Raw genomic sequence first — 27,136 nt, 5'->3', positions numbered from 1 at the left:
CCCGGCCCCTCGAGGAGCGCGTGGCGCCGGCTCCGCCCGCGGAGCTCAGCCGGAGACAAAGCGACGAACTGCCCGGCGGCGCGGCGGCCGGGCTCCGCGCCTCGGTTTTTTCCTTCGGTGTCGGCACCCTCACCTGCCAGGGCTGCGGGTGTCACGCCAGCGGCGGGAGATGGCCCGCACCGCATCCAGGTCTCGGTTTCCCTTTTAATCCCGAGGGCAGGGCGGAGGAGGTATCCGTCCGCAGGCTCCAGCTGTCAGCGTGGTCGCGGGTCCCCTTTCTTCTCACCAGCCGAAGAGCCACATGGAGGTAGCGCCAGGAACTGCCACACCGGGCAGCCTCCGCCACGCCTCCTCCGCGCCCGCTTCGGGTCTCACTCGGACACCTCGCCGGGCAGAACCCGTTTCCCGCGGGAGCCAAAGGTTCCGCCCTAACCTGCACGGACCAGAGCTCCACCTCCCCGTAAGCCCCGCCCCCCCTCTTAACGACTCGGTTAGTTCCGCTTCCGGCGGCACCAGATAAGTCGCGAGAGGAAGCTTAAGTCCTGTCGCTTGCCTTTAGGACCACTTCGGTGAGTGGTCGTTCCGGTGTGCTGGGTCACACCTGATGGATTTTTTTTTTAAAGCAAGGCGTAACCTGACCTTAGTTTCGAAGCCGTTCCCGTCGACTGGCCTGGGAAGGGTTTAATGGGATGTTGCGCAGGCGCCCTTGGGGCGGCGGGGCCTGGCGGTGTCCCGTGGGCAGAACTGAAACGGGGCGATTTCCGTTTTCGGGCCCGGGGAGGCGCCTGCTCGGTGGAACTCCGGGTTTTGCTTTTAATGGTCGCTTTTCTGTGTGTGCTGAATCTTAGCCGGACCTTTTTGACTTAAAGATTTAGCCGCTTAAACGCTCTGGAAAATACTCCTTTAAAGTAGCGTCAGAAGTTGGGTGCTGCACTTGGTTGACATTGAAGAATTCTCCCTCCTTTAAGCGTAGTTGTCATTGAATCTGAAATATTACCCTCCCCCCCCCCTTTTTTTTTTGCCCCCAATTAAAATCTCCTGTGCAGGGAGAAACGCTAGCTCAAGGGAGAATCCGGTGTCCTGGTGTTGAAGGAAATGCACCCATTTTTATCTCTATGGGTTTTCCTTAAAAGGGTGTTTCTGACCTAAAGTAGAGAAGTAACTTTCAAAGTGAAATGCATGTATCACACGTGAATTCCTTTGCATGCATTTGGAGATGAAGACATTTTTTTGTTAAACGAATGCGTGCGTTGAAAATGAAGCGCAGATTACAGGGACTTGTCTGGTGTACTTAGATTTCCCAGTCCTTGACGCTACCTAAAATTGTGCTCTTACACTTTTAGAAATTAAAATAGAAGACTCGAGAAGTGAAGTTCTGATCAACAAGTTAACATGCTTACGGAAATATTACTAATTTTGAGTTCTTAATTTGGAACATCTGCATATAACTTTTAGAGGCTTTAAATTGGTGGCCTTGGTGAAACAGTTAAATCCTGATTTTATTTAAAGTGATGCTTCACTGCCTTTATTGCATCCACAAGATAAATTTATTCAAGGAATTAAGTAATAAATATTAACACAGATATTCGTTAATTTTATTTGATGTTGTACAAGGGATAGAGTAAAAAGTTCAGCCATTTCCTCTTGCAAAGCTAGAAGTTGTAATGAGCCACCTTCATTCAGTACTTTTTTTTTTGACTGTCCTAATTGCTTATTAGGTAAGAATTTTACGAACATTACTTACATTGGCGGGGACGGTGGAGCTGGAGAGGATTGACCTTCCCCGGGCGGCACAGCAGCAGTGTGCTGGGACTTGTGGCCCTTCCCAGGGTATGCAGCTGTTGAGTTTTCTAGGTTTCATTGTTAGTAAAACTTATACTTTGCCAGAAAATATTAATCAACCTTTAAAGAAAGGAGTGAGATTTTAAAATCTTATTCCTTGTAAAGATTTTGAGAAGTGTTCTCTTACTTTAAACAGCTTGATATAGATGATAATACTGAAGTACTTAAACAATCCTGTATAATAAAAGCCTAATATACAAATTGAGGACAGCAGAACCACCAGTCGCTATGACACGCACTGACCACCAGGGGGTAGATGCTCAACACAGGAGCTGCCCGCAGGCCCCAGGCCAGATAGCAAGGGAGGGGGGGTGTCCAGATCGCCCAGCCCGTAACCCAGCAGAGGGAGGGGACCTGTGGTCAGTGATTGGGCGGTACCAGGCCAGCTAAGACAGGTGCCCTTGGGGCCAGTGGGGGCCTCCCGATTGCCCTACTGGTCACCCCACAGATTGGCCCTGATCGCCAGGCCTAGGGACCCTACCCGTGCACGAATTTCATGCACCAGGCCTCTAGTATTTATATATTGATTTACCATTTGTAAAAGACTTTTCAAATCCATTATCTCATTGATCCCTGTAATTATGAAAAAGGTGGGATAAATATTATGTCCTTTTTCTTTTAAAAAAAATATATTTTATTGATTTTTTTACAGAGAGGGATAGAGAGTTAGGAACATCGATGAGAGAGAATCATCGATCAGCTGCATCTTGCACCCCCCCACTGGGGATGTTCCCGCAACCAAGGTACATGCCCTTGACCGGAATCGAACCTGGGACCTTTCAGTCCGCAGGCTGACGCTCTATCCACTGAGCCAAACCGGTTTTGGCTATTATGTCCTTTTTCTAAATGTGAATACTGAGGCTTAGGTAACTCACTCACTAGAAATGCTGATTCCTAAAAGCCTTATCTTCTTAGACACACCGTACTAACAGTACCACATGCATTCAAGGAAAGTAGTGTTTTCCCAATGTGAACTTTGGAACATGTGGCCTCTTTTAATCCAATGCTAACTCTTCTATTAGGAAATGCAAGTAATACTTTACTTATTGACAAATAGTTGAATGATCATTCTGTCCCAAACACTCTGTGAAACAATGTAAGCATTAAGAATTAATAAGACCTGTTCCTTATTTGTAATTTAAATTATTTATTATAAAATCACTTTATAACCTTTACTATCAATTCTCGTCCTTGGTAATACTTAGTATTGTTAGGTTTGTTTTGATTAGTTGTTGTTTTTGCCATTTTGATGGATATGTACTGGTATCTTATTGTGGTTTAATTTGCATTTTTCATTGTGTAATGGTGCTGAGTATCTTTTCATGTGTTTATTTGCCACCCATATCTGTGTACCTAAACTCACAAAGATTTTCTTTTTTGTTACCTTCTAGAACAGGAGTGGAGAAGCTTATATATGCCAAGGGACCATTTGGATATTTATAACATCATTCCCGGGCCATACAAAATTATCAGCTTAAAAATTAGCCTGTCATACATTTAATAGACTCACCCCTAATGCCTTTGCAGGACCAGAACAGATTATTTTGCGGGTCTAATATAGCCTGCGGCCCGGACGTTCCGCACCCCTATTCTAGAAGTTCTGTAATTTCAGATTTTACCTTTTGGTCTATGGCCCATAGTGGGTTAATTTTTACAGTTGGTGCAAGATATGAGTTGAGGTCATTTTTTTTTTCTTCATATTGATATTTAGTTGGTCCAGCAACATTTCTTGTGAACATTATTCATTCTCTGTTGAATTACCTTGGTGCTTTTTTTCAAATATCAATTTATAATTTCTGTATGGCTTTTTTTTTTTTTTTTTGATACTCTATTCTGGTCAGTAGGCCAACGGCTCTCATTTTGCCAGTACCACACAGTCATGATTACTACAGATACACCCCATAGATACTGCAGGTTCAGTTCCAGACCACTGCGGTAAAGTGAATATCACAATAGCGAATCACACAAAGTTTTTGTTTTCCCAGTATATATAAAAGTTATGTTTACACTATATTGTAGTCTGTTATAAAGTACACAATAACATTCTCTAAAAAAAGTACTTACCTTAATTAAAAAATACTTCATTGCTAAAATGTGCTAATCATCCTCTGAGCCTACAGTGAGTCATCTTTTTGCTGGATGAGGGTCTTGCCTAGATGTAGATGGCTGCTGATTGATTAGGGTGGTGGTTGCTGAGGGTTGGGAGTGGCTGTGGCAGTTTCTTAAAAAAGACAAAAATGAAATTTTCTGCATTGAAAACTCGTCTTTTCATGAACAATTTCTGAATGCTTTTTTCTTGCATAACTGAAACTCTAACTCTCCTTTACTACCAACCCCCACACCCAGACAAACACCATTCTACTTTCTGTCTCTATAAATTTAACTTCTCTAGGTACCTCATATATAGACTTATACAGTATGTGTTTTTGTTACTGACTTATTTTACATTAGCCATAATGCCCATGTTTTAGTATGTGCCAGAATTTTCTTTGTTTTTTAAGGTTGAATAATTATTCCATTGTATGCATATATCCCGTTTTGTTTATCCATTCATCCAGTGATGGAAACTTGGGTTGCTGCCACCTTTTGGCTATTGTGAATAATGCTGCTAAAAACTTGGATGCCAAAACAATCCTTTAACCCTAATAGAATGTAAACTCCATAAGGGTTTAGAGGATACATGTCTTGTTTATTATTGTATCTCCAGTGTGGGTCCGACACATGGCAGGAGCTCAATAATATTTTTTTAGATCAGTGAATAAACCTCATATTTGTCTCTAGCAACTGTCTTCACAACTAAATTAAACTTATTGAGTACATTTTTTCAGTGTCTCCTTAGTCTGGTTTCCACCTGCTCTGTGCTACTCTATTACCAAAACCACTAGACAAATTTTAGTTCTGATATTATGCAACCTCTCCTCTACTTGGTGTTCAAGAGCTCTTTATTTCTAGACATCCATGACAGAACCTCTTCTGTTTCTTTTTTTCCTATTTCTCTGGTTAATCTCATCTTGCTGAGGGATTTCCAACATACTAGTATTTGGAGAGAGACATATAAACTAGTAAGTTGAATAAAGTGTTGCAGATTTTATGAAAGTGGTGTACGTATTGTGGGAGCACCAAGGAAGGTGTGCACAATTCTACCTGAGAGGATGATGTGGTCAGGAAGGATTCATAGATGAGCGTATTTATCAATGTGAATGTTAAAGGATATAAGGATATGTCTACTGTTCTTTTTAGGTGCACTTTCCATGAAATCCTTCTTCCACTGCCTTAACTTCATCTACATGCTTAGGTCATCCATGAGCTCAATATAACATGTTCAATACTGTCATTGTTCTCCCTAAGCCAGAACTTCAGAAATGATCCCAGCCTCTTAATTTCATTCACTCACAATCCAGTCGGTCACTATACTTATAAAATGTATCTGTCCATTTCCACTGATACTGCTTTGACTTAGAATTTTATCTTTTCTTGCCTAAATTATGCAGTTGTCCCCTAACTGTACTGACCTTTCTGTTTCCCACCCCAATCTGTCTTATTTGTGCAGAATGGACTTTGTGGGAAAGAAAGCTATAAATGCAGCCTGTAAAGGTCAGTCTCCTAGGGCTCAGCAGCATGGAGAGAAAAGCAGAAAATGATTCTGGATGGGGTAGGGGTGGTGCCAAACAAAACCAGCACAGGCTCATTCCTTTCAACTGAAAATATGAAAGAAAATTTTTTCTTTTTAAAGAAAACTAAAATAGAGAAGTGTTCCTTTATTTTGGCCTATATAACCAGATTTTTCTTTATAACATAGAGAAGGTATACATAAAATAAAAAATAATTTCTATTAAAAAAAAGCAGCGTATGTATTGTTCAGAAGAGTGTATGAGCTCTAGAATAACTAAATATCTCCTTTCTTCTTTATTATATGAACATTTCCAAAATATATCTTTCCCATAAATGATTTGAATAGAGTTGTGTGGTTTTTTTTTTGTTTTGTTTTGTTTTTTTTTTGTGTGTGTGTGTTTTGTTTGTTTGTTTTGTTTTTTGGCATTTTGCAATGACCATAAATATATATAGAAGTAATATAAAGCTGAATTTCTCTCTTTATAACCTATTGTTTATTTAAATGTCGCATAACAGAACCATCCTGTATAAGTAACACTTTAATTAATGGGTACTGAGAGACTTTAAACAAAACTCTTTGAAGTGTACTTCTTCATTTCCTTTTCCCCCCAATATGTGGAAAATTGTCAACATTTCTTACCATGTAGAAAGAGACAAGATAATTTGTCATGATATATCTCAAAAATAATATTTAAATATTTTAGCTCTTATACATCATACTGTTCCTTTTCTGTACTACAATACAGTAATCTCTCTCATGTAATATTTTGTGAATATTCAATTCATATGTAAAGCAGAAGTGTAACAGAGTCTGAACTGAAAAAGCAACTGAACTAGCTTATTTAAATTATATATTTTAAATACAGATATATGTAATTATTTTTTACTGAGCTCAGAGAGAGAAAGGGAAAGGAAAAGAAGAATAGAAACATCAGTGATGAGAGAGAATCCTTGATCTGCTGCCTCCTGCACGCTCCCTACTGGGGATCAAGCCTGTAACCCAGGCATTTGCCCTGACTGGGAATCCAATCGTGACTTCCTGGTTCATAGGTCCATGCTTAACCACTGAGCCACATCAGCTGGAGTAAACTATATCTTTAAATATATTTTACCTAGGTTCATAATGGTACGTAGTGGAAAAAACGGTGAACTTCATCTTAAACAAATTGCATATTATAAACGAACTGGTGAATATCATCCAACTACACTGCCGAGTGAGAGAAGTGGAATAAGAAGAGCGGCAAAAAAATTTGTCTTCAAAGGTAAAATTAAGGCCCCAAATCTTGAATGTAGAGTGAACATGGATGCTTCTCCATATGTGTTCTTTATGGAATCCTGAGAGTTTCTGTAGTAATTGGTTGTTGCCAAACAATTACTAGTTGAATAGATGATGACACTCAGTCAAAAGCAAAATAAAAATCACACAGAAGTTAACTGAAGGCCATGAAAAGGGCATTTAAATTTATAGTCAGAAAATGATACCTTGAGATAAAAAATAATAACATATACCTAAATTAACCTTGCCTGCTTTTTCCCTCAGGTGGTTTCTAATGGTGTATTTTTGAAGCACTTACCATCAATGAAAAACTTGTTTGATGCTTAATATGAAAATGTTGACAAAGTTCACTTGTTTGTTTATTATACTTATTTCTGTGGTCCCCTCCTTTCACTGCTATTAAATAATTTCTGAATGGGTTAAATATTAGGCAATAGAATATATGTATTGGAAGTTTATGATAATTTTTGCCTCTTTGCCCTCTTCCAAAGAGGAAGGGAAGTTTGGAATGAAATAAGAGGTATAGTCACAAGATAACTGAACGTTGGTGCTACTAATGAGAATTTTGGCTAGAGGCACAGAACCAGGCTTTCCTCAAAGAAAGTCAAGAAAATTCTATGATCCTATATAATAAAAGTCTAATATGTTAAGTGTCCAGTTGCCTGGTCATCCATTTAACCAATCAAAGTGTAATATGCTAAGGCTGCTCAACTGCTCACTATGACATGCACTGACAACCAGGGGGCAGATGCTCTGACTGGTAGGTTATCTTGCTGCTGGGGTCCAGCCAATCAGGACTGAGTGAGATGGGCTGGACACCCTGGAGCCCTCCTGTGGTCTTTCTCTGGCTGGCCAACCTCCCATGTCCCTTCCCAGCCCCCATCATGCAGCTGTGTGGTCCCTCGGCCTAGATTGTGGCCTCTCGAAACCCGGGTTTTGGCCTGATCCCACAGGCCAGGCTGAGGGACCCCACTGTTGCATGAATTTGTGCCCCGGGCCTCTAGTAATAAATAAACACCTATTCATTTCTCAGTGTGTACATAACTCCCTTAAGCTTAAGAACAGACATACTTCTTAGACTAAAGTGAGGATTTATTTATTTATTTATTTAATCATTTATGTAAAAAATGTTTACAGAGTTCCTAATGAGCAGGTCATTAGGCTTGGAGATACATTGATAAGAGAGTAAGATTTCTGCCCTCAGGTTGCTTAAATTCAAGTAATGACTCTTTCACTGAGCATGTGCTTAATTAATCATATTAGTAACATAATGGTGTAATCTGGATTTCAAACAGTTACCTCATCTACACTGGAGAGGCGAAGGTTCTCTCCCTGCTAGATTCTTGTCAGGTATCCTCCAAAGGAAAGCAAACTATCTTGAGGATTAATGTTCTCCCACTTTTTGGCTTTACCAACCCCACCTCCTACTCAAATCCAAAAAAAATTTTAAGAGAGAAGGTCGCTTACAAAAATGGAGGTATTATGACAAATTCTGTTCCTGAAGTGGCTTATCAGTACATAGGTTGCTAATTCATGCTATTTTTAGAAGGTGTCTGCAAGTATTTTTCTAGTTTGAGTAACCCATAGAAAGTTAATTTCATACTTCCATAGTTTCCTTGTTTTGGTGAGCAAGCTAGTTAAGCTAGTTAAGTAGTTATAGAAGCTAGTGCTCCTCATATATATCTAGTAAGTCTAACAGCTGAAAGCCTTTCAGATTGTATGTTAGCATCATTACAAATATTCTGTCTTAGAGATAAAAAGGTTTTTAATTTTTTTTTTAAACCTTCATGGTTTAAAGAAAAAGGCCATGATTATCTTAAAATTATATAGATCTCTAAAAATTGCAATTATATTTTTGTCTCATTTATTCCAGATAAAAAGTTGTTTTATGTTGGAAAAGACAGAAAACAAAATCGTTTGGTTATTATTTCAGAAGAAGAAAAAAAGAAAGTCCTAAGAGAATGCCATGAAAACAACACTGGAGCCCATCATGGCATATCCAGAACTCTCACTCTAGTGGAATCCAATTACTACTGGACTTCGGTGACCAATGATGTCAAACAGTGGGTATGGCACTGATTTAGAATATCTTGAATAATGTTACTGTAATAGATTATCCAAAATTCATTATTGCTCCAGATTTACTCTGGATAGCAGTTTTCATTAACCAGTTAACTGCCACAATATTTTGAATTAAATTAAAAAAGGCCCACTACTTGGGTCTATAAAACTTATGGCATACAAATGGTTTAGTACCATTTGTGTGGGTAATTTCTGTACAGAAGCATTTTGGATGTTTTATTTTCCTTCAGAATTCTTCTTTAAAATCACTAAAGTATAATATGAACTAGAACAAAGCATTATTTAAACATTATATTTAGACAGATTTTTTAGAACCAGACTTCCATCATTTATCTCTATTGTATAGGCAGAATATAAATGGGGTTGAAATTCCTTTAACTAAATGAATTCTTGAAGTGAATATGTTCATGAAAAGTCAGGTCCTATGTGTGCTCTCATCCTTTGTGCCCATTTCATCTTGCCATAGAAAATGTCAAATATGGCAGAAACCTAAAACCAACTAAATGCAAAGTCAAGTTGTAAAGATAGTGAAATTAGTCTGAGTTTTGTAACTTTGTAACTCCCTAGGACAGTGGCTGCGACCCTTTAATACAGTTCCTCATGTTGTGGTGACCCCCAACCATAAAATTGTTTTTGTTGCTACTTCATAATGTAATTTTGGTACTGTTAATGAATCGTAATGTAAATATCTGTGTTTTCCGATGGTCTTAGGCGACCCTGAATTGAAGGTTTTGTTCTATTCTAGAATAATCCAGAAATTTCTTCTTCAATACACAAAGTATCTTTTAGCTATTAAAGTTTTAGCTTTGTAAGACTGCTTTTATTATGTTGAATATATTAAAGTTTACGTCTTTTCTTCACTGTGTGCTTGTTTTGCAGGTATATGCTTGTCATCATTGTCAAGTGGCAAAAAATACAGTTATTCTAGCCCCTAAGCAGCACCTCAAAGTGGAAAATCCATGGAGTATAGTTACTGTTGATCTAATGGGTCCATTTCATATAAGCAACAGACGTCATGTATATACTATAATCATGACAGATTTGTTCACAAAATGGGTTGTGATTTTGCCTCTGTGTGATGTTTCAGCATCAGAAGTTTCTAAAGCTATTATCAATATATTTTTCTTATATGGACCTCCTCAGAAAATAATAATGGACCAAAGAGATGAGTTCATTCATCAGGTAAGACAGCTGAGGTCTAAGCTCTAAAATCAGTAAACATATTCTCAGGTGAGGATTAAACAAACAAACAAAAATCTGAGTAAAGGATTTTACTATATATATATTGCATATTCACTTATTGACATAGATAATTATGTAAAAAATAGGTATTAAAACACTAAAATAAAAACCCTTAACGTTAACCATGGAATTATTTTTAAAAGGAATAAGATTATAGATTTTTTTCTTAGTTTTTCAGTTTATATGTATTATCAAATTGCTTTTATAATTTTAGTGATTGAAATATGCATAATTATCTGTTGCTTTTGTCATATAAATTACTAGTGCTCAGCAATAATTGGTTCTCATACTCTTTAGATATAGATGGCTCCTTCTTGTAGGTAGAGAAGCCCAAATAACTAGATCTAGCCAAAGAAATTGAGTAGATGGATGTGTGCCACTTTTACAGCTCGAGGTAGTGTGAAAAACTCATGCCCAGTTCTTCAATCTCCCAATCTTACTCTTTTCTCTGGAGAATTGACAGAATATTCCAGATACTATACTAGAGACTGATGGGATTTCTCTCATCCAGAATTGCTGAGGCACCTAGTGGAGATAGTTGCTTTGGAAAGACATTCTGACCTACAACTGACTTTGAATGAGCAAACGGTAAAACTGTTGAATTAAGCCACGGAAACGTGAATGTGTTTCGTAACTGCCACATAATCTTACCTAACTTGACTGACACAGCTGGAATATGCAAAATAGGGATGTAAGGCCCTGTTTTGTTTGATGACAATATTAGATCTTCTGTTTATATTTCTTTTTTATCTAATAAGAAAGAGATACATCTTTACTGATAATGTGGACAGATTGATAATATCATCCTGAGTCAATAAGGCAAATGATTGTGTGTCACACCTAGTGTGTGACGGTATCATAAGAGAAAAGTGAGAGTCCTGACTGGTTTGGCTCAGTGGATAGAGTGTCGGCCAGTGGACTGAAGAGTCCCAGGTTCGATTCTGGTCAAGGGCATGTACCTTGGTAATGGGCACATCCCCAGTAGAGGGTGTGCAAGAGGCAGCTGATAGATATTTCTAACTTTCTATCCTTCTCCCTTCTTCTCTGTAAAATGTCAATACAGTATATTTTTTTTTGAAAAAGGAGAAAAGTAAGAATCCTCAATATATAGGAATCTTCAGTGGTTTCCTTTCTCTTGCTTTCAGCAATAATTGAATTTATAGCTATCGTGTAATTTTCAGCAAAGCAAATCCTCACAGAGTAGCCAGGTGGCATAAGTTTTTTGTAATAAAACATGATAATATCAATAATGCAGTCACCTATCAACCACAAGAAAATGATAGAACTGACACTTTTAATTAACTTGTGATATTAGATCTTTCATAGACACATTAATGAAATGAAAATAAATATGAACTAATCCAATCTGATAGGAAATTGGCCACCAAAATTCAAAATTATAAAGAACGCTATTTGGAAATATTTGTTTACCTCTATTAATGAGGAGCCTCACCTTAAGTGCATATAGTGCTTCAAGAAATGAAATAATGACAGCATAAAGCCAATATGAATCATCAGCAGTTTTTCCAGTCATGTTTAAAATCATAATAATCCAGCACTTTGAAAATTTTACCAAAAGCAACAATAAATATTTATAATTCTCTTTAATAATACAAAAATTTAAAAATTATACATGATTGGGAAAATGTGTCCTTTTTGCTATGATTTAAATGGCTTAAATATTACAAAGAAAGCATAATGACTTCCAAATGTTTTATTTTGTCAGCAAATACAGAAAACACTGGTAAAGTATTGTAATAAGATTAGAACAGTGTACACAAAGTGGGAGATTTATCATATATTGGGTCGGCAACTAAGTAATTGCGGATTTTAAAAAGAAAATCAAAAACAATTTTTTCATGGAACTAAATAACTTTATTCTGTAATGTATTGCCCATTTTGATCAATGACCTTTTGCCATCTTTCAGGCAGCATCATAATCCCACGTTCAAAAAACTTCTGGTTTTTATTAGCAAAAAACTGAATCAGGTACGATTTGACATCATCATCATTATTGAAATTTTTACCATTCAAGGAGTTTTGTAAAGTTCGAAACAAAATGTAATCAGATGGTGCAAGGTCAGGACTATATGGTGGATGTGGCAAAACATCCCAACCAAGCTCCATTAATTTTTGCCGAGTGACCAAAGATGTGTGTGGCCTTGCATTGTCATGATGGAATACAACACCTTTTCGATTTGTCAATTCGGGCCGCTTTTCTTCAACTGCATTGTTTAATTTCGTTAGTTGTTCAATGTAGACATCAGAATTGATCGTTCGGTTGGGTGGTAAGAGTTCAAAGTAGACAATTCCTTTGTAATCCCACCAAACTGATAACAAAACCTTCTTTTGATGAATATCAGCTTTTGATGTTGTTTGAGTTGGTTCACCTGGCCTGCTCCACGATCTTTTCCGCTTGATATTGTTGTAAACAACCCATTTTTCATCGCCAGTTATCAGTCGTTTTAAAAATGGATCATTTTCATTACGTTTCTTTAGCAAATCGCAGCTGCTAATGCGTTGCGTTAACTGTGATTCTTTCAGTTCGTGAGGAACCCATGTATCGAGTTTTTGAACATAGCCAAGTTGTTTTAAGTGATTTTCAATGCATGTATGTGATACATGAAGCTTCTCTGCAATCTCACGTGTTGTACTGTGACAGTCCGAATTGAATATTGCTTTGATTAGGGCGTCATCACTTCAACTGGACGACCAGAGCGTTTTTCATCTTTGAGTGAAAAATCACCAGAACGAAATTTGGCAAACCAATTTTGACACTGCCGTTCTTTTAAGGCTTTGTCACCATAAACAGCACATAACTTTTTATGAGCTTGCGATGCGTTTTTCCCTTTGCGGAAATAAAAAAGCAAAATATGACGAAAATGTTCCTTTTGATTTTCCATTTTTCAACGAACGCCAAACGAAAACTACAAAACAGATCAAAAAACTTTTTTTACTGATTAACAGCTGAATAGCCAACTATCAAATAACAAAATGTGTTTTACATTTGTACTACGTCTGCAAACCTAAAAATTCAACTGAAGCCATATATGTGTGAAACCCGCAATTACTTAGTTGCCGACCCAATAGTTGGATGAAAATATACATTTCTACTGTAACTTGGCTTAGAATATTTGCTAATTGTTTCAATAAATATAGATTTTTGTAAGCCTCTGAAGAAGAGAGAATAAACATTTTCAAATGTAAAATTGCTTCTTTAATTTTAGAAATATGTTTTATGGAAAACAAAAATTGTAACCACTAGTGGGATGTCTGGTTTAATGGGAAAGGCTATTGTGGTAAGGATATCAAGACAGCATCTCAAAAGTGGATTCACTGGATCATTGCTAGGCAATTTCCTGAAAGAAAGAAGTTGAAGCCACTCCAAAGGTGCCACTTAAAACCACTGATATGACCCCAGATTGAAGCTTACCCAAATATACCTATTCTCTAGGATTCCTTTTTAATTATTTCTTAATTAAGAGGAGCTAGCTTACTAATACATAGTATATTAACTAGAAATTTTATTCAGCTGCAAGTAACACAGAATACTTCTCCTCCCAGTATATAAATTTAGGTAAAAGAAGGCCCAGGAAGGGTAACTCTGAATGTCATTGGGAACTGATGCTTCTAGCTTACTCTTCCATCTTTAGGAGGTGACTGTCAAGCTTGTGCTTCCAGTATTGCTGCCAGAGCCCATGCCACAAAGTCTACATTTTAGTTAGAGGGGAAAGGTAATGGGCAAACAAAAAACAAAACAAAAACAAAAAACTAGTACCAGCTTAGTTCACCCAACAACTATTAATAGCCCAACAATTGCACTTGTAACTTTAAAAAAATATTCTTTTATTGATTTTCATTTTAGAGAGAGAGGAAGGGAGAAGGAGAGAGAAATAATTGATGTTAGAGTGAAGCATCAATCAAGTGCCTCCTGCACTCCCCCTACTGGGGATGGAGCCTGCAACCCCAAGCATGTGCCATGTCTGAGAATCAAACGGGCAACCTTTAGGTGCACAGGATTACGCCCAACCAACTCAGACACACTGGCCAGGGCTCAAACTCATTTTAGGTCATGTACATTACAACAACAATAATAGTAACATCATGAGTTATAAATTGCCAGGAACTGTTTTAAGTCTTTACATTTACTCATTTAATCCTCAAAAGAATCCTGGGTGGGATTTTCCTGATTTTATAGATGAGGAAACAGTACACAGAGGTTTGGTGAGTTGGCCAGGATCATATAGCTGATGATTGGATTATGTGACTAGTGTTTTTTAGAAACTATCTACTGAATTAAAATGTTATTTGTACTCAGAATTGATGTTCAATTCTGTTCTTCCACTGTCTTGATGTATGTGTGTCTCTACCAAGGCACTAAACTTATCAAAGCTCCACTTCTTACCTTTAAAATAGGGTTAATTTTACCTTATATGATTGTCATGTATTATGACAACAATATAAAGCATCTAGTCCATTGACCAGCACATAGGACTCAATAAATGATAATTACTATTTTAAATAAAAAACATGTTTTTATATAAAATGGCCATGGTCAATGCAAAAGGCAAATTTCAATTTCTTTTGAAACCTTTTAATCAAGGGGAAATAAAATAAAAATTTAAAGTCAGCTTTGTTTGATATATTTTCAGATCAATGTTGAACTGTATGGAATGTTTGGAATGAAGCAAATTGTAATTTCTCATGCCTCTCAAGCTGTTAACCAGACTGAAGGTATACCCAAAACCATCAAAACATTTCTTTCCAAACACTGTGCTGACTACCCACACAACTGGGATGATCACCTATCAGCTGTTTCATTTGCCTTCAATGTAACTCACTTGGTATGCCCCTTTTTGTAATTCTATACTTTTATGAGTATTCCTTGCCAAATAAGTGTTTTTATTGTAAATTGTTGTTTATTTTACTTAAAACAGGAGCCTACTAAAAATATGCCATACTTTCAAATGTTTAATCGAAATCCTTATATGCCTGAGACTTCAGATGTTCTCCATGAAGTGGATGGTGACGATACAAGTATGTTTGCCAAAATTCTAAATGCAATTAAAGAAGCTGATAAAATAATGGAGAACAAGACAACTTCAATGAGCCAGGTGATTCTATTTAATGGAAAACTCTATAATAGAAAAATCTATAAAGTGATATTTTAAATTTTGTAGCATACACACACACACTCTCACACACACACACACACACACACACACACACACACACACACCTGATAGATCCTTAAACCAAATTCTTTTCCCACCAAATTCTGCTTGTCTTGATTAAAACTAGCAATGAAATTCTGAAAGAATTTATAGAAAAACCATGCATTTTGGACTCAAGTAGAGCAGAATTCAAATCCCTCATCTTATTGCTTTCCAGTTGTTTGATGGGCAAATTACTTAATCTACTACAGTTTATTTTGTTTGTAAAGTTGGGGTAATGCTGACTTTCAAATATTATTTTAAGGATTAAGTGGGATTCATACCTAACTTTAAAGTAGTTTCTTAATAAATAATCATTTTTTTATTATCTGCACTTACCTTCAAGAAGCTATAGCTCTTCATCCCCTTTGTTCTCTTTTTTTCTCTTTTTCCCTGCCCCATACTTGTAGATGGAGAATAACACTGTTGATGAAACACATAAAGACAAAATCATTGTTAAAAAGAAACCAAAGCAGTTAAATCCATTTCATCTAAAAGTGGGTCATGAAGTTTTAAGGCAAAGGAAAAACTGGTGGAAGGATGGTCGTTTCCAGTCGGAATGGGTTGGTCCTTGTGTCATAGACTATATTACAGAAAGTGGATGTGCTGTTCTGAGAGACAACACTGGGACTAGGCTTAAGAGACCTATCAAAATGTCTCACCTTAAGCCCTATGTAAGAGAATCCAGTGAACAAGGTAAATATCTGTCATTTCTCTATATTTTTACTTTCTTTGAATGAGGAGAGAAGTTAAAAATAAAACCCCACGCATTTTCATTTTATAAAACATGGTATAATTTTAGATCCCAGGTAGTCTGTTTTATTAGAATTATCTCTTCTGGAAACATCAGGCTTAAAAGATTTTATTTTGATTGCTAGTGTGTTTCTCACACTTTCCCATAGTTCATGTGAGCAATACTGAGCCAATTCACAGATGAATTACATGTTCTCTGCTTTCATATTCAGTATTTTATGAGCAACTTTGTGTCTCATTTTAGCATGAAAAATCAGCAACTAAGATAATGCCAAAAACAAACATACTGTCCCAAATCCTGTTGTGAGATAAATTTACTAGAGGACTTAAATGTGATTAGTTTTTAACATTGCATCATAGATGGGTATTGGGGAGGGGGCAGAATAGGGTGTACTCAGAATGTTATAAGGTGCTATAAGAAGAGGTCATAACACCCTAAACAAAGTTATACTTTCCCCCCAAAATGGTACTGAGCAGACAAGATATCCTGATTTCTTTAACCCTTTCTTTCATAGACTAGAGCTAAATGACATTTTGCTATGGGTTTCAGATTAAATCCCACTTTTGTGAGACTTGTTTTGTCCTAGTGTATCTGCTCCTTAGAGTTTCTCTGTGCTGGATAACTGAGAAGGAGTTCTTTGGTACCTTAGCCATTTAATTTTGCCTTTTCCATAAAGAAAGATAAAGCATCAATATTATTTGAATATGAATAACAATTTATGGAAGATATAATTTAGTATAGTTTTAAACAGGATAAACAGCTGAGTTCTTTACCAGTCTTAATAATAATTAGAAGAGCACAGATAACCTACACTTAATAGGACACTAGAGGCCCAGTGCACAAATTCATGCATGGGTTGAGTCCAGCTGGCCAACTCTCCCAATTGGGGGGGAAGTGACTGGAGGTAGGGATGGCTGGGGGAAGGGGCCACAGCTGGCTGGGGGGAAGGGCTGCAGGAGGTTGGCTGGCCTCCCCCGCCCCTGATTGGGGTAGAGGGGCAGGTCGGGGGCTCCCCCTCAATCAGGCCGGTTGGCTGGCTGCAGTGGGCGTCATAGTGACTGGTTGTTATAGTCGTTCCAGCATTCCAGTCTCTTGGCTTTTATATATATAGTGGCCTGGTGCATGAAATTTGTGCATGGGGGAGGGAAGGGGTTCCCTCAGCCCAGCCTGCACCCTCTCCAGATGGGTATCTCTTGGGGGATGTCCAACTGCCAGTTTAGTTGAATATCCTGGCAGTCGGACCTCCCTCTCGAAATCTAGTACCACTGGCTCCTACTGCTAACTGCTCACTTGCCTGCCTGCCTGGTCTCTCCTAACTGCCTCTGCCTGCCTGCCTGATCACCCCTTACTGCCCTCCCCTGCTGGCCTGATCTCGCCCACAATGGCCCTCCCCTGCCAGCCTGATCTCGCCCCCAACTGCCCTCTCTGCCTCGGCCTCCACCACCATGGCTTTGTCCAGGCGAAAGGTGGATGTCCGGAAGATGGCTAGTCGACCCGGTCTAATTCGCATATTACCCTTTTATTAGTATAGATAGATGAAGCCCTTGCTGTCTGTTTACTCAGTAATAGTTCAATTGTCGTTCTGATTTGGGTCACAGCTCTCATTAGAAGCTCTTAGTGCCTTTCCATCTGCTTGTGACAGACCCAGTTGCTCTATTAGTAATCTTATCTTGAACTATTTGAATTCTGAAAGCTCATGGTACCTTCAATTTCTTTGTTAGAAGATAAGCACTTTATTTCTTGTGTTTCTTAATTCTGAGCTCTCCCTTATGATTTCTCCCTTCTGTAGAAAAAGTTTATGCGGGTACATGTGCTTTTATCTTTAGCATGATTTTCTTCTTAATCTTTGACATTCAGCTTCTTTCTAATGTGTTAACCTCATTAATACGAAATTTATATTTAAAGTATTCCTGTTTCAGGATCTGTTCCAACATTTTGCAATTTGCTCTTGCCAAAGAAACAAGACAAACATTTTGTTTCTCTGTATATTTCAGAATCCAATTATATATAACAGTTTCTAAAAAGAAACTGCTTGCTTGAATTCTCTGAAAATACTTTTTCCAGCATATAAAGGACGTTGCAATTTTAGTACTAGTGTACACATTAGAAACCTGAGATTGGTGGGTAAACTTGTTTTTCTTGTTAACTAAGAAAGTGTTCATCTAGCCATCTTGGAATCTGGTTTATGATTACTGTTTGGTCCTTTTTATGTTTCTCTTACTTGCAGCAATTCAAAATACAGTGGAACTTCAGTTCTCAAACTTAATTCATTCCAGAAGGCTGTTCGAGTAGCGGTTTATTTGAAAAATGAATCTTTTTATTCCATTAGAAAAAATGTAAATTGAATTAATCCGTTCCAGATCCCCAAATGATTCCCTGTTTTAACCCTTCTTACATACAGTGCCTGTCTAATGTACTATTTAATCTATAAACAAACACTTCCTAAATGCATTAAACCGTCCCCTAATAGCCTTAATTTCTTTATTTAAAAAAAAGCCTCAACAAAGTATATATTTTTTCAATTGATTTTTAGACCCAGTGGAAGGGAGGGGGGCAGGGGAAGAGACAGAGACACACACATTGATTGGACCCTTTGGTCTAAGGGCCCACCCTAGCTAGGGCCTTAAATGAATTTTTCATTTATCACTGTCTCTGAAATGCAATCACTGGCTAACTGCCTTTTGTTTATCCAGTCAGCAACAGGTTTTGTACCTGTTCATTTGCTTGTGATTGTTTTAAGTGTACTTTCACACCTTTAGCAACATTAGCATTCTTTTTTTTGTTTGTTTGCTTATCCTCACCAGGGGATATTTTCCCACTGATTTTTAGAGAGAGTGGAAAGAAGGGACTAGAGATGGAGGGAGAGAAAAACATCAAAGTGAGAACACATTGACTGGTTGCCTCCCACACCCAACCAGGAGAGCCTGCAACTGGAGGTATGTCCCTTTGACCTGAATGGAACCAGGACCCTTCAGTCCTCTCACCAATGCTCTATCCACTGACCCAAAAAGGCTAGGAAATATTAGCACTCTTGATGGTCTCTTTATGTTTTAAAATTGTGCTAATCATTTGATTTCCACAGCAACTAAAGCATTCTGTCCTTTGTTGCCTGAGAGATGCTTTTTGACATGCTGGTATCAGGATGAAAGGGTTGTCAGATCTGAAACTAAAGTTTTGGTTGATAACAGACATTTTTTCTCAGTGAACTGTTGATCAAGAACCGAATTGTTGGAGGTGGGAGATGCTCCAGAAATGAGGTTTGACTATAATGTGATATCTGCAGTCTTTTTCTTCAATATCCCATATTTTTCTGAAAATCTTCACCTCAGAAGCTGATTTTAAAGAGTCTTGAACTAAATGTAAGGCAAACAAAATGTCTTTGAATAAGCACCCCATTCTTTTATTTGACATAAATTTGGATGAGCTATAGCCAAAAGAACTATGAATTTGTCTATACTTGTGTCATTGCTACTTTTACTAGCCTTGAAAGTTTGTATTAAAGGCTCACTGACCAAAGCAGATATGCTTCTGATGCCAACCTCTTATCCAGAACATGGTGTAGAGAGAGCGCATTCTGTACGATGTCTACAATGTTTCTCATTATTTTAGCAAGTCCTATTTGTCATTTTGTCTCTCTAGTCCAATGTCAGGTGTCTTTTCAAGATTAATTATTTTAACAAGAAATTTAATGATATATCATTGTGTCTCTTTGTAATCATAATGTTCCCCTTTGAGATGAAAATGTTATTGAACCATTGTTTTATCCATCATAGATTTGAAATAGTTTCATTTGTTTGTTTTGTTTTGGATAGGAGTTATTGTGATAGATTGTGTTTGTCTCCCTCAAAAGATAGTGTGATGACCCTTCACAATTTGTAAAATGGTTTTTATTATATGTTGTTTCCTATTGCTGCTGAACAAATTATCACAATTTTAGTGGCTTAAAACAATACCAATTTATTATCTTTCAGTTCAATAGCTTAGAAGGTCCAATAGCTTAATAGGTCTCACTGGGCTACTAGTAAAATCAAGTCATTGTCAGGGCTTTGTTCCCTTCTGTAGGCTCTAGACAAGAATCTGTTTCCTTGCCTTTTTCACCTTCTAGAGGCTACTTATAATGCTTGGCTTGTGGCCCTCTTCCTCTGTCTTCAAAGCCAGCAATGGCAGGTGGTCCTTTTTACATTATATAACTCCAAACTTCTATCTTCCACATTTAAGAACCATAGTTTTTGGGCCCAACCAAATAATCCAGGATAAACTCCCCATAAGCTTGTTAGTAACTTTAATTCCATCACTATCCTAGTTCATCTTTGCCATCAAGGTAACATATTCACACATTCCAGAAATTAGGACATGGAGATCTTTAGTGGCCCATTCTTCTGCCCACCACAATATGGATTATATCCATGAAACAAAACAGAGCTCAGTCTCTATTTTATCAAACCCATGATCTCGACTTTATTTAATATAGTTTATGCAAAGAGCCTCCCTTTGGCCTTTTACTTATATAATCTGAACTCAGTCATTCAGTTTTCTGTTGTTAGTATTGGTTATTTATTACAACAAAAACTATTGTATTATAACAATATCAAATTATAGTTATTGTTATTTTATCATGAGAAGATGAGTATGGCAACACATTCTAATGGTTTTAGGATTATCAGGCCATATACACTGAGTGGCCAGATTATTATGATCTCTGAATGCATAATAATCTGGCCACTCAGTGTATACCTTATATAATAAAAGGCTAATATGCGAATTTTTCCCTCGACCAGGAATTCAACAGCAGGCAGGCTATCCAACTGCCCATGTGCCCTCCCTGGCCAGGCTGGCCGGACCCCACCCATGCATGAATTAATGCACTGGGCCTCAGATATAGATATAGATATAGATTAGATTAGATATAGATATAGATATAAATATAAATATTTTGAGTGGCCAGATAATTATGTGTTCAGAGATCATAATAATCTGCCCTCTCAGTGTATAGGAATAGTCAAGTCACCTCTCTTCTGAATAAGAAAATTAAGTATTTTTAAACCCTATACCCTATACTTTTGTTTCTATTTGAAAAAATAAATTAATCCAAATCACTCAGACTGCTCTGAGGCTTTGACTTTATTTTTCTCCTTAGGAATATTTAATTTAATTTAATTTTTTACAGAATAGCCATGGGGGTGTAAACTACAGCAAAGGGAATAGTCAATAATATTTCATAAATAACTGTGTATGGTGTCAGATGGGTACAAGGTTTATTGGGGTGATTAGTAAGTTAAATAATATCTAATCACTGGAATGTACACCTGAAACTAATATAATATTGTATTTCAACTATAACTGAAAAATGAATTAAAACACATAAATAAGTAAATAAATAAATAAATTCTTTAGAAAGGGTAATATGAACACAAATAAACCTTAAAAGCCTAAAAATAATTTGCTGCTTAAACTTATGTTTTACTCCTTAAAACTGCATAAACTGAAATATTGCTTTAATCAGAAATAACTAAGTCAATATATTGAGAAAAGAAAAATACTTAGTCTCTTCTGTAATGGGACTGAGTAGAAAAGTCCTTTAAAAATGTTTGTTTAGCCCACCCAGTGTCACTCAATGGTTGAGCACTAACCAGTGAATCAGGAGGTAAAGGCCCGGGTTGAGGGCTCAAACACCAATGGCAGTGCACAGCCAATCAATGATTCTCTCTCATCATTGATGTTTCTATCTCTTCCCCTCCCTTCCTCTCTGAAATCAATAAAAATATTTTTCTAAATGTTTATCTCTCTTTAGTGAAGACAGAACTTATCTTGTTCTTTTTTATATCCCTAACTCAGAATTCTAGATCAGTCCCATCCAATAGATATACAATGCAAAAAATATGCAATATGTAACTTTAAACTTTCTAGTATTCACATTTAAAAAGTACAAATAGCCAAGACCAGTTTGGCTCAGTGGTAGAGCGTCAATCTGCGGACTGAAAGGTCCCAGGTTCGATTCCTGTTAAGGGCATGTACATTGGTTGCGGGCACATCCCCGGTAGGGGGTGTGCAAGAGGCATCTGGTCGATGTTTCTCTCTCATTGACATTTCTAGTTCTTTGTCTCTCTCCCTTCCTCTCTGTAAAAAGTCAATAAAATATATTTAAAAAAAATAAAAATAAAAAGTACAAATAGATGAAAATAATTTTAACAATATATTTTATATAACCTAGTGCAGTGTTTTTCAACCTTTTTTTGGGCAAAGGCACACTTGTTTCATGAAAAAAATCACGAGGCACACCACCATTAGAAAATGTTAAAAAATTTAACTCTGTGCCTACATTGACTATATATAAAGTAATTCTCTTGAATAGGAATCAAATAAACACAAAGAAAGTATTTTATAATTACTTTATTATGAAATATTAAGTAAACAAAATAGTGAAAAATTATAAAATTCTTGTCTTGTCTGCACCTACGGCACACCAAGCAACATCGTGCCGCGGAACAGCGGTTGAAAAACGCTGACCTAGTGTATCAGAAATATTATTTCAATAGGTCTCAAGAGTCATTGTTCTGGTAATTTTTGTAATCTTTTTTTTAAGTTAAAGAGCATTTCTATTGGCTCCAGTAGACAGACTATCGTAGGAGTTAAACATATTTGACCTTTCTGAATGAATGAGAATATTGTTTTTTTTCCCTACATAAATAAGGCTTGAAATCTCCAGAGTAGTATTCTATTACATTTGTGTAGAATTTGCTGAGTATAATCCTTATTACAATAAGTTATATAAAAGCCTAAGTGACTGTTCAACCAGTAGCTATGATGCACACCAGGGGGCAGACACTCAATGCACAAGCATGGAAATATTGAACAGACTGATGAATCTCAAAGGAAAGGGGGGAGGCAGGAAGAGATTAACCAAAGATCCTTTAATGCATACTAGAGGCCTGGTGCATGGCTTTGTACACCGGTGGGGTCCCTTAGCCTGGCCAGCGGGGACTGGGCTAAAACTGGCAATCTGACTTTCCCGAGGGATCCCAGATTGCAAGAGGGTACAGGCCAGGCAAGGGCCCCATTGGTGCATGAATCCATGCACCGGGCTTCTAGTTTAAAAGAAAAAGTGTGTGTGTGTGTGTGTGTGTGTGTGTGTGTGTGTATCACATATATAGAGTGTGTATCACATATGTATCACAAACTTATTCTGACAAATAAGTTTGGTAAAGTCCATTTGTTACTAATTCTAATATAACTAATAAGTACTTAAGCTCAAGATCTATAAATGCATTTCTAGCATATCAAAGTGGTAACTATTTCAAAATATATAAACTTTCAAATTCATATATTATTTTATTCATTCTCAAATGTTTAGTGGGTAGGAGAATCCAATGAAAGTTAATCTTGCTAGTTAATTCTTACTACTAGGGATTTTGTTCTTCATTTAGCATTATTTAATTTGAAGTGATGTTTAATTATAATTCTAAAAGGCAAACTTATGTTTCTTCTTTCAGACAGTCTTTATCTCTTACAAAGTTCAGTAGTGGCAGATCATGACTACATTGGACTGCCTGAAATTACAGTTGGAGCATACCAAGCCAGTATTCTGGTAGAAGACGCAACTATTGGTGTAGCCGATAATGAACTGTTGACATCAAGCAAGGATGGTGAACTATTAGAATATAGAAATACTAAAATCTCTCCGCTAATAGAAGATAATAGTAATCTTGAAAAGCAGACATTCAGTTTGTTGGACTCCTCAAGCCAAGTCCTTGAGTACTTAAGTTAGTAAATGCCAAAATTTATTTATAGTGCTTGTTGAGAATATATAACTCCTTGAAACTTGATATTTTTTCCATTGAAAAGGTTGTATAGAAGTGTCTGGACACACTCTTAATAACTAAATTCTGAACATTTATTTTATAACTATTTATTGATCTAAAGCTGTACCTTTTGGATGTTAGTGCATATATATAAGGGCAAAGAAAGCAAATAATATATAAAATTCACTTTTTCTAAAACAACAACCAAGCAATGCTTGTTTCGTAGGAAGTGAAGTAAATTCAGCTCAAAACTTTTAGATCTATTGATATGGTACCATGTTTCCACTTTTAATTTTTTAAAAAACATGTCTTTAAAAAATAAATTTGAATTACCTTGAATGGGATTAATAAATATTTATTTAATCATAACAATGAACGAAGTGAAATTTCTCTCTTTGTCACTGGGACGTCTAAAAACAATATTGTAGGGCCCTAGCCAGCATGGCTCAGTGAAAAGAGTGTTGGCTTGTGGACTGAAGGGTCGATTTAATTCCATTCAAGGGTATGTACCTCTGTTTCAGGCTCGATTCCCGGCTCTGATCCCTAGCTCTGGTCAAGGTGTGTGTGGAGGCAGCCAGTCTATGTGTCTCTCTCACATACATGCTTCTCTCTGTGTCTCTCTTTCCCCTTTCCACTCTTTCTAAAAATCAATGGGAAAATATTCTTGAGTGAGGATTAGCCAAGAAAAATTTTTAGAAACAGTATTGTAGAAAAATATTTAGTTATTTAATTGGTTCTTACAGGAAGAATATTGACAATTTTACCTTGTTAGTCTCAGGATTAACCAGCCCAGCCTAGGATTGTGCTCTCCAGCTGTCTATCCACCCTCCTGGAACTGACTAGAAAAGCTGTCCAGGGAAGAAGGGCATGTCTCTAGGCCCTGTGGTCTCACCCTACCGGGAACGAGAGACTCCAGCAGGCAGAACCTAGCCCTCAAGCAAAGGGTCCAGAGTTGGGTCTCTCTTGCCTGGGTTTAAAGAGGTTTTCGATATAGTAAAATTTTGAAATTTCTGAAAAAAATTCAGAAATGTTTTTATGAGGTTTTGTGTGCCACCTTGTGGTATTACTATGAACACTTAAAATTTAACATGATATAGAGAAGGAAATGGAAACGCTGAGCTAAAATGAAGGAAAAGTATATTCTGAATGAGAATAATTGCCTGGTTTGAAAAGTTTTTAGGTATCATGGTTAACATTTCTTGTGTGAAATGTTCTGATAGTGCTATCTAAAAAAATTTAACTCACTAAGATTGGTAAAAGTAAACTTACATATTTACCTGTCAGATTCATTTAATAGACTCAAAAAAAAAATGTAAGTAAATGCCTCCCATGTTTCAGGTACTGTTCTGGCACTGAGGGTATATCAGTGAGAAACTGCTCTCCTAGAGTTTACATCCCCAATGCAGAGTGAAATAGTAACCAACAGTTTTAAAAATATTTCTTTACTTACATCCAATCCTAAAATGTCATTTATAGCCTTTACACAGGCATCTTGTTGGGATCCCTACCTGAAGCCTTAAAAAGCAAGTGTTCTGTTCCTCTTATTTTTGGACTGTGTAGAAAGTCGTAACTATTATAAGAGGTTTAAAAAGGACTGGGCCTTATATTGGAGAAAAAAGTTAAAAAGTAATAATCTAAGCATCCAATTTCATGTGTAAAAAGAACAAGTGAATAAACATAAAGAAAATAGGTTTAAAATAAAAAAAGGTAATAGAAATTAATGAAATAGGAAATAAATATATAATATGAAGAATAAGTCAAATGTTGCTTCTATAAAATTACTAAGAGAGACAAATCTAGTAAGCCTAATAAAAAAAATAAACTTAGATAATTCATAAATAAACAATATTGTGATGTAAAAGAGACAGAACCATGTATAAATGAGGATGTTTAAAAGGGATATTACAACTTTTCCTAGTAAGTTTGAAACTAACAAAATGGATACATTTTGGAGAAATTTAGCTTGCAAAAGTGGTTCAACAAGAAATAATAAAAATAAAAGAAGAAATAATAAGCCAGATGATTTTACAAAACATAATAAAATTTAAGGAATATGTACTTTAAATCTTACCTAATTTTTTTCTGAGTGTAGAAACCGAAGGAAGACTCTGAAATCTTGGCATGAGGGTGGCATCATCTTGATATAAAAATCTGAAAGGGACAGAATGAGGAAGGAAAATAACAGGTCATTCTCTCATGGACATAAATACAAAGGCCTGCAAAGAATTTAACAAACTGAATCTAACAACCTATAACAATATGCATTTTCACCAAATTGAGTGGATCTCAGAAATGCGAGGTTGGTTTCATGTAAAAATAAAAACCAATTAATATAATTAATGGCTACGTTTCTAAGGGTTCTGGTAAGAAGGAGATGAAACACATAAAATGATTTCAACTAAAGATAAAGAACTGTTTAAATGGAGGATTAATGGGGCTCACAAAGGATGGTGGAGCATTTGGTGATGAGCAGTAGCCAGAAATCTATAGGCCTAAAGGATTAAGAAGAGGAAATGCCCAGTGAAGGATGGGTTATGGAAAAGGGTTTAACCAGAATTTGTATCCATAGAAGAATGCGACCTCTGCTGCCAGAATCATAACAAATCAGAACCTTTGTGATAATCCCTCTGGAAGCTGGAATGAGAATGGACTGAAAAAGCAATGGAGGACTAGTTTGGAGGCTGTTGCAATAGTTCAGGTGCTGGATGATGATGGCATTGGTAGCAATGGAGGCGGTGAGACATGCTTAGTTCTGTTATATTTTGAAGCTAGATTAAACAATTTGCTGACATTAGGTGCAAGAATTTAAAAAAGGAGAAAAGAATATGATGACTCTAAGCTTTTCAAGCTAATCTATGATGACTAAACTTTTTTAAAAAAAATTTAAATTCTTTATTAAGGCATTATGTAAGTCTCCTTTCCCCCAATTGATCTCTCCTTGGCTGCGCCCATCCCTGAGCACATGCCCTCACCTCCCTATGTCCATGTCCACTGATTATGCTCATATGCATGCATACAAGTCCTTTGGTTGATCTCTTACTCTACCCCGCCCCCTTGCCTTTCTTCTTAGGTTGGACAGTCTGTTTCATGCTTCTATGTCTCTGGCTCTATTTTTGTTCATCAATTTGTGTTGTTCCTCATATTCCACAAATGAATGAGATCATGTGATATTTATCTTTCTCCGACTGGCTTATTTCACTTAGCATAATGCTCTCCAGGTCCACCCAGGCTGTTTTTTAATCCACTCATCTGCTGATGGGCACTTAGTTTGTTTCTAAATCTTAGCTATGGTGAATTGTGCTGCTATGAACATAGG

The 27,136-nt window shown here is 36.8% G+C and overlaps 2 protein-coding genes across 20 annotated transcripts in view; one reads left to right on the top strand and one right to left on the bottom strand.

The window, feature by feature from the left end:
- PPIP5K2 (diphosphoinositol pentakisphosphate kinase 2) overlaps positions 1 to 270 on the bottom strand; it is a 61,713-nt gene extending 61,443 nt beyond the window's left edge. For all 16 annotated transcript variants that reach the window (XM_084881806.1, XM_084881795.1, XM_084881804.1 and 13 more), the window contains exon 1: positions 134 to 270. The gene's annotated coding sequence lies outside the window, so the exon portion shown is untranslated. The remainder of the gene's footprint in view (positions 1 to 133) is intronic.
- GIN1 (gypsy retrotransposon integrase 1) lies at positions 52 to 27,052 on the top strand. Of its 4 annotated transcripts, none has more exons than XM_084881817.1 (8): positions 52 to 460; positions 6,571 to 6,716; positions 8,604 to 8,797; positions 9,692 to 9,994; positions 14,707 to 14,898; positions 14,992 to 15,168; positions 15,678 to 15,963; positions 23,512 to 27,052. In XM_084881817.1, the coding sequence occupies exons 2-8, from the start codon at positions 6,578 to 6,580 to the stop codon at positions 23,784 to 23,786; spliced, it is 1,566 nt and encodes a 521-aa protein (XP_084737943.1). In that variant the 5' UTR covers positions 52 to 460; positions 6,571 to 6,577; the 3' UTR covers positions 23,787 to 27,052. The 4 variants fall into 4 exon arrangements, with proteins under 4 accessions (XP_084737943.1, XP_084737942.1, XP_084737945.1 ...); XM_084881816.1 differs by lacking the exon at positions 52 to 460 and adding an exon at positions 485 to 569; XM_084881819.1 differs by lacking the exons at positions 52 to 460; positions 23,512 to 27,052 and adding exons at positions 485 to 569; positions 19,224 to 22,220.
- Positions 27,053 to 27,136: the final 84 nt, after the last annotated feature.

This window comes from Pipistrellus hanaki, assembly GCF_964339955.1.
Source record: "Pipistrellus hanaki genome assembly, chromosome: 4".
Taxonomy (NCBI): Eukaryota; Metazoa; Chordata; class Mammalia; order Chiroptera; family Vespertilionidae; genus Pipistrellus; species Pipistrellus hanaki.
Note: the sequence above shows the minus strand (reverse complement) of the source record. Positions and strands in the feature narration are given on the sequence as shown.

Excerpts from the sequence above, each read along its gene's own strand:
- GIN1 (XM_084881817.1), top strand. The coding sequence starts at position 6,578 with ATGGTACGTAGTGGAAAAAACGGTGAACTTCATCTTAAACAAATTGCA. Across the intron at positions 9,995-14,706 it reads GAGATGAGTTCATTCATCAG|ATCAATGTTGAACTGTATGG; the intron begins GTAAGACAGCTG and ends ATATATTTTCAG. Across the intron at positions 15,964-23,511 it reads AAGAGAATCCAGTGAACAAG|ACAGTCTTTATCTCTTACAA; the intron begins GTAAATATCTGT and ends TTCTTCTTTCAG.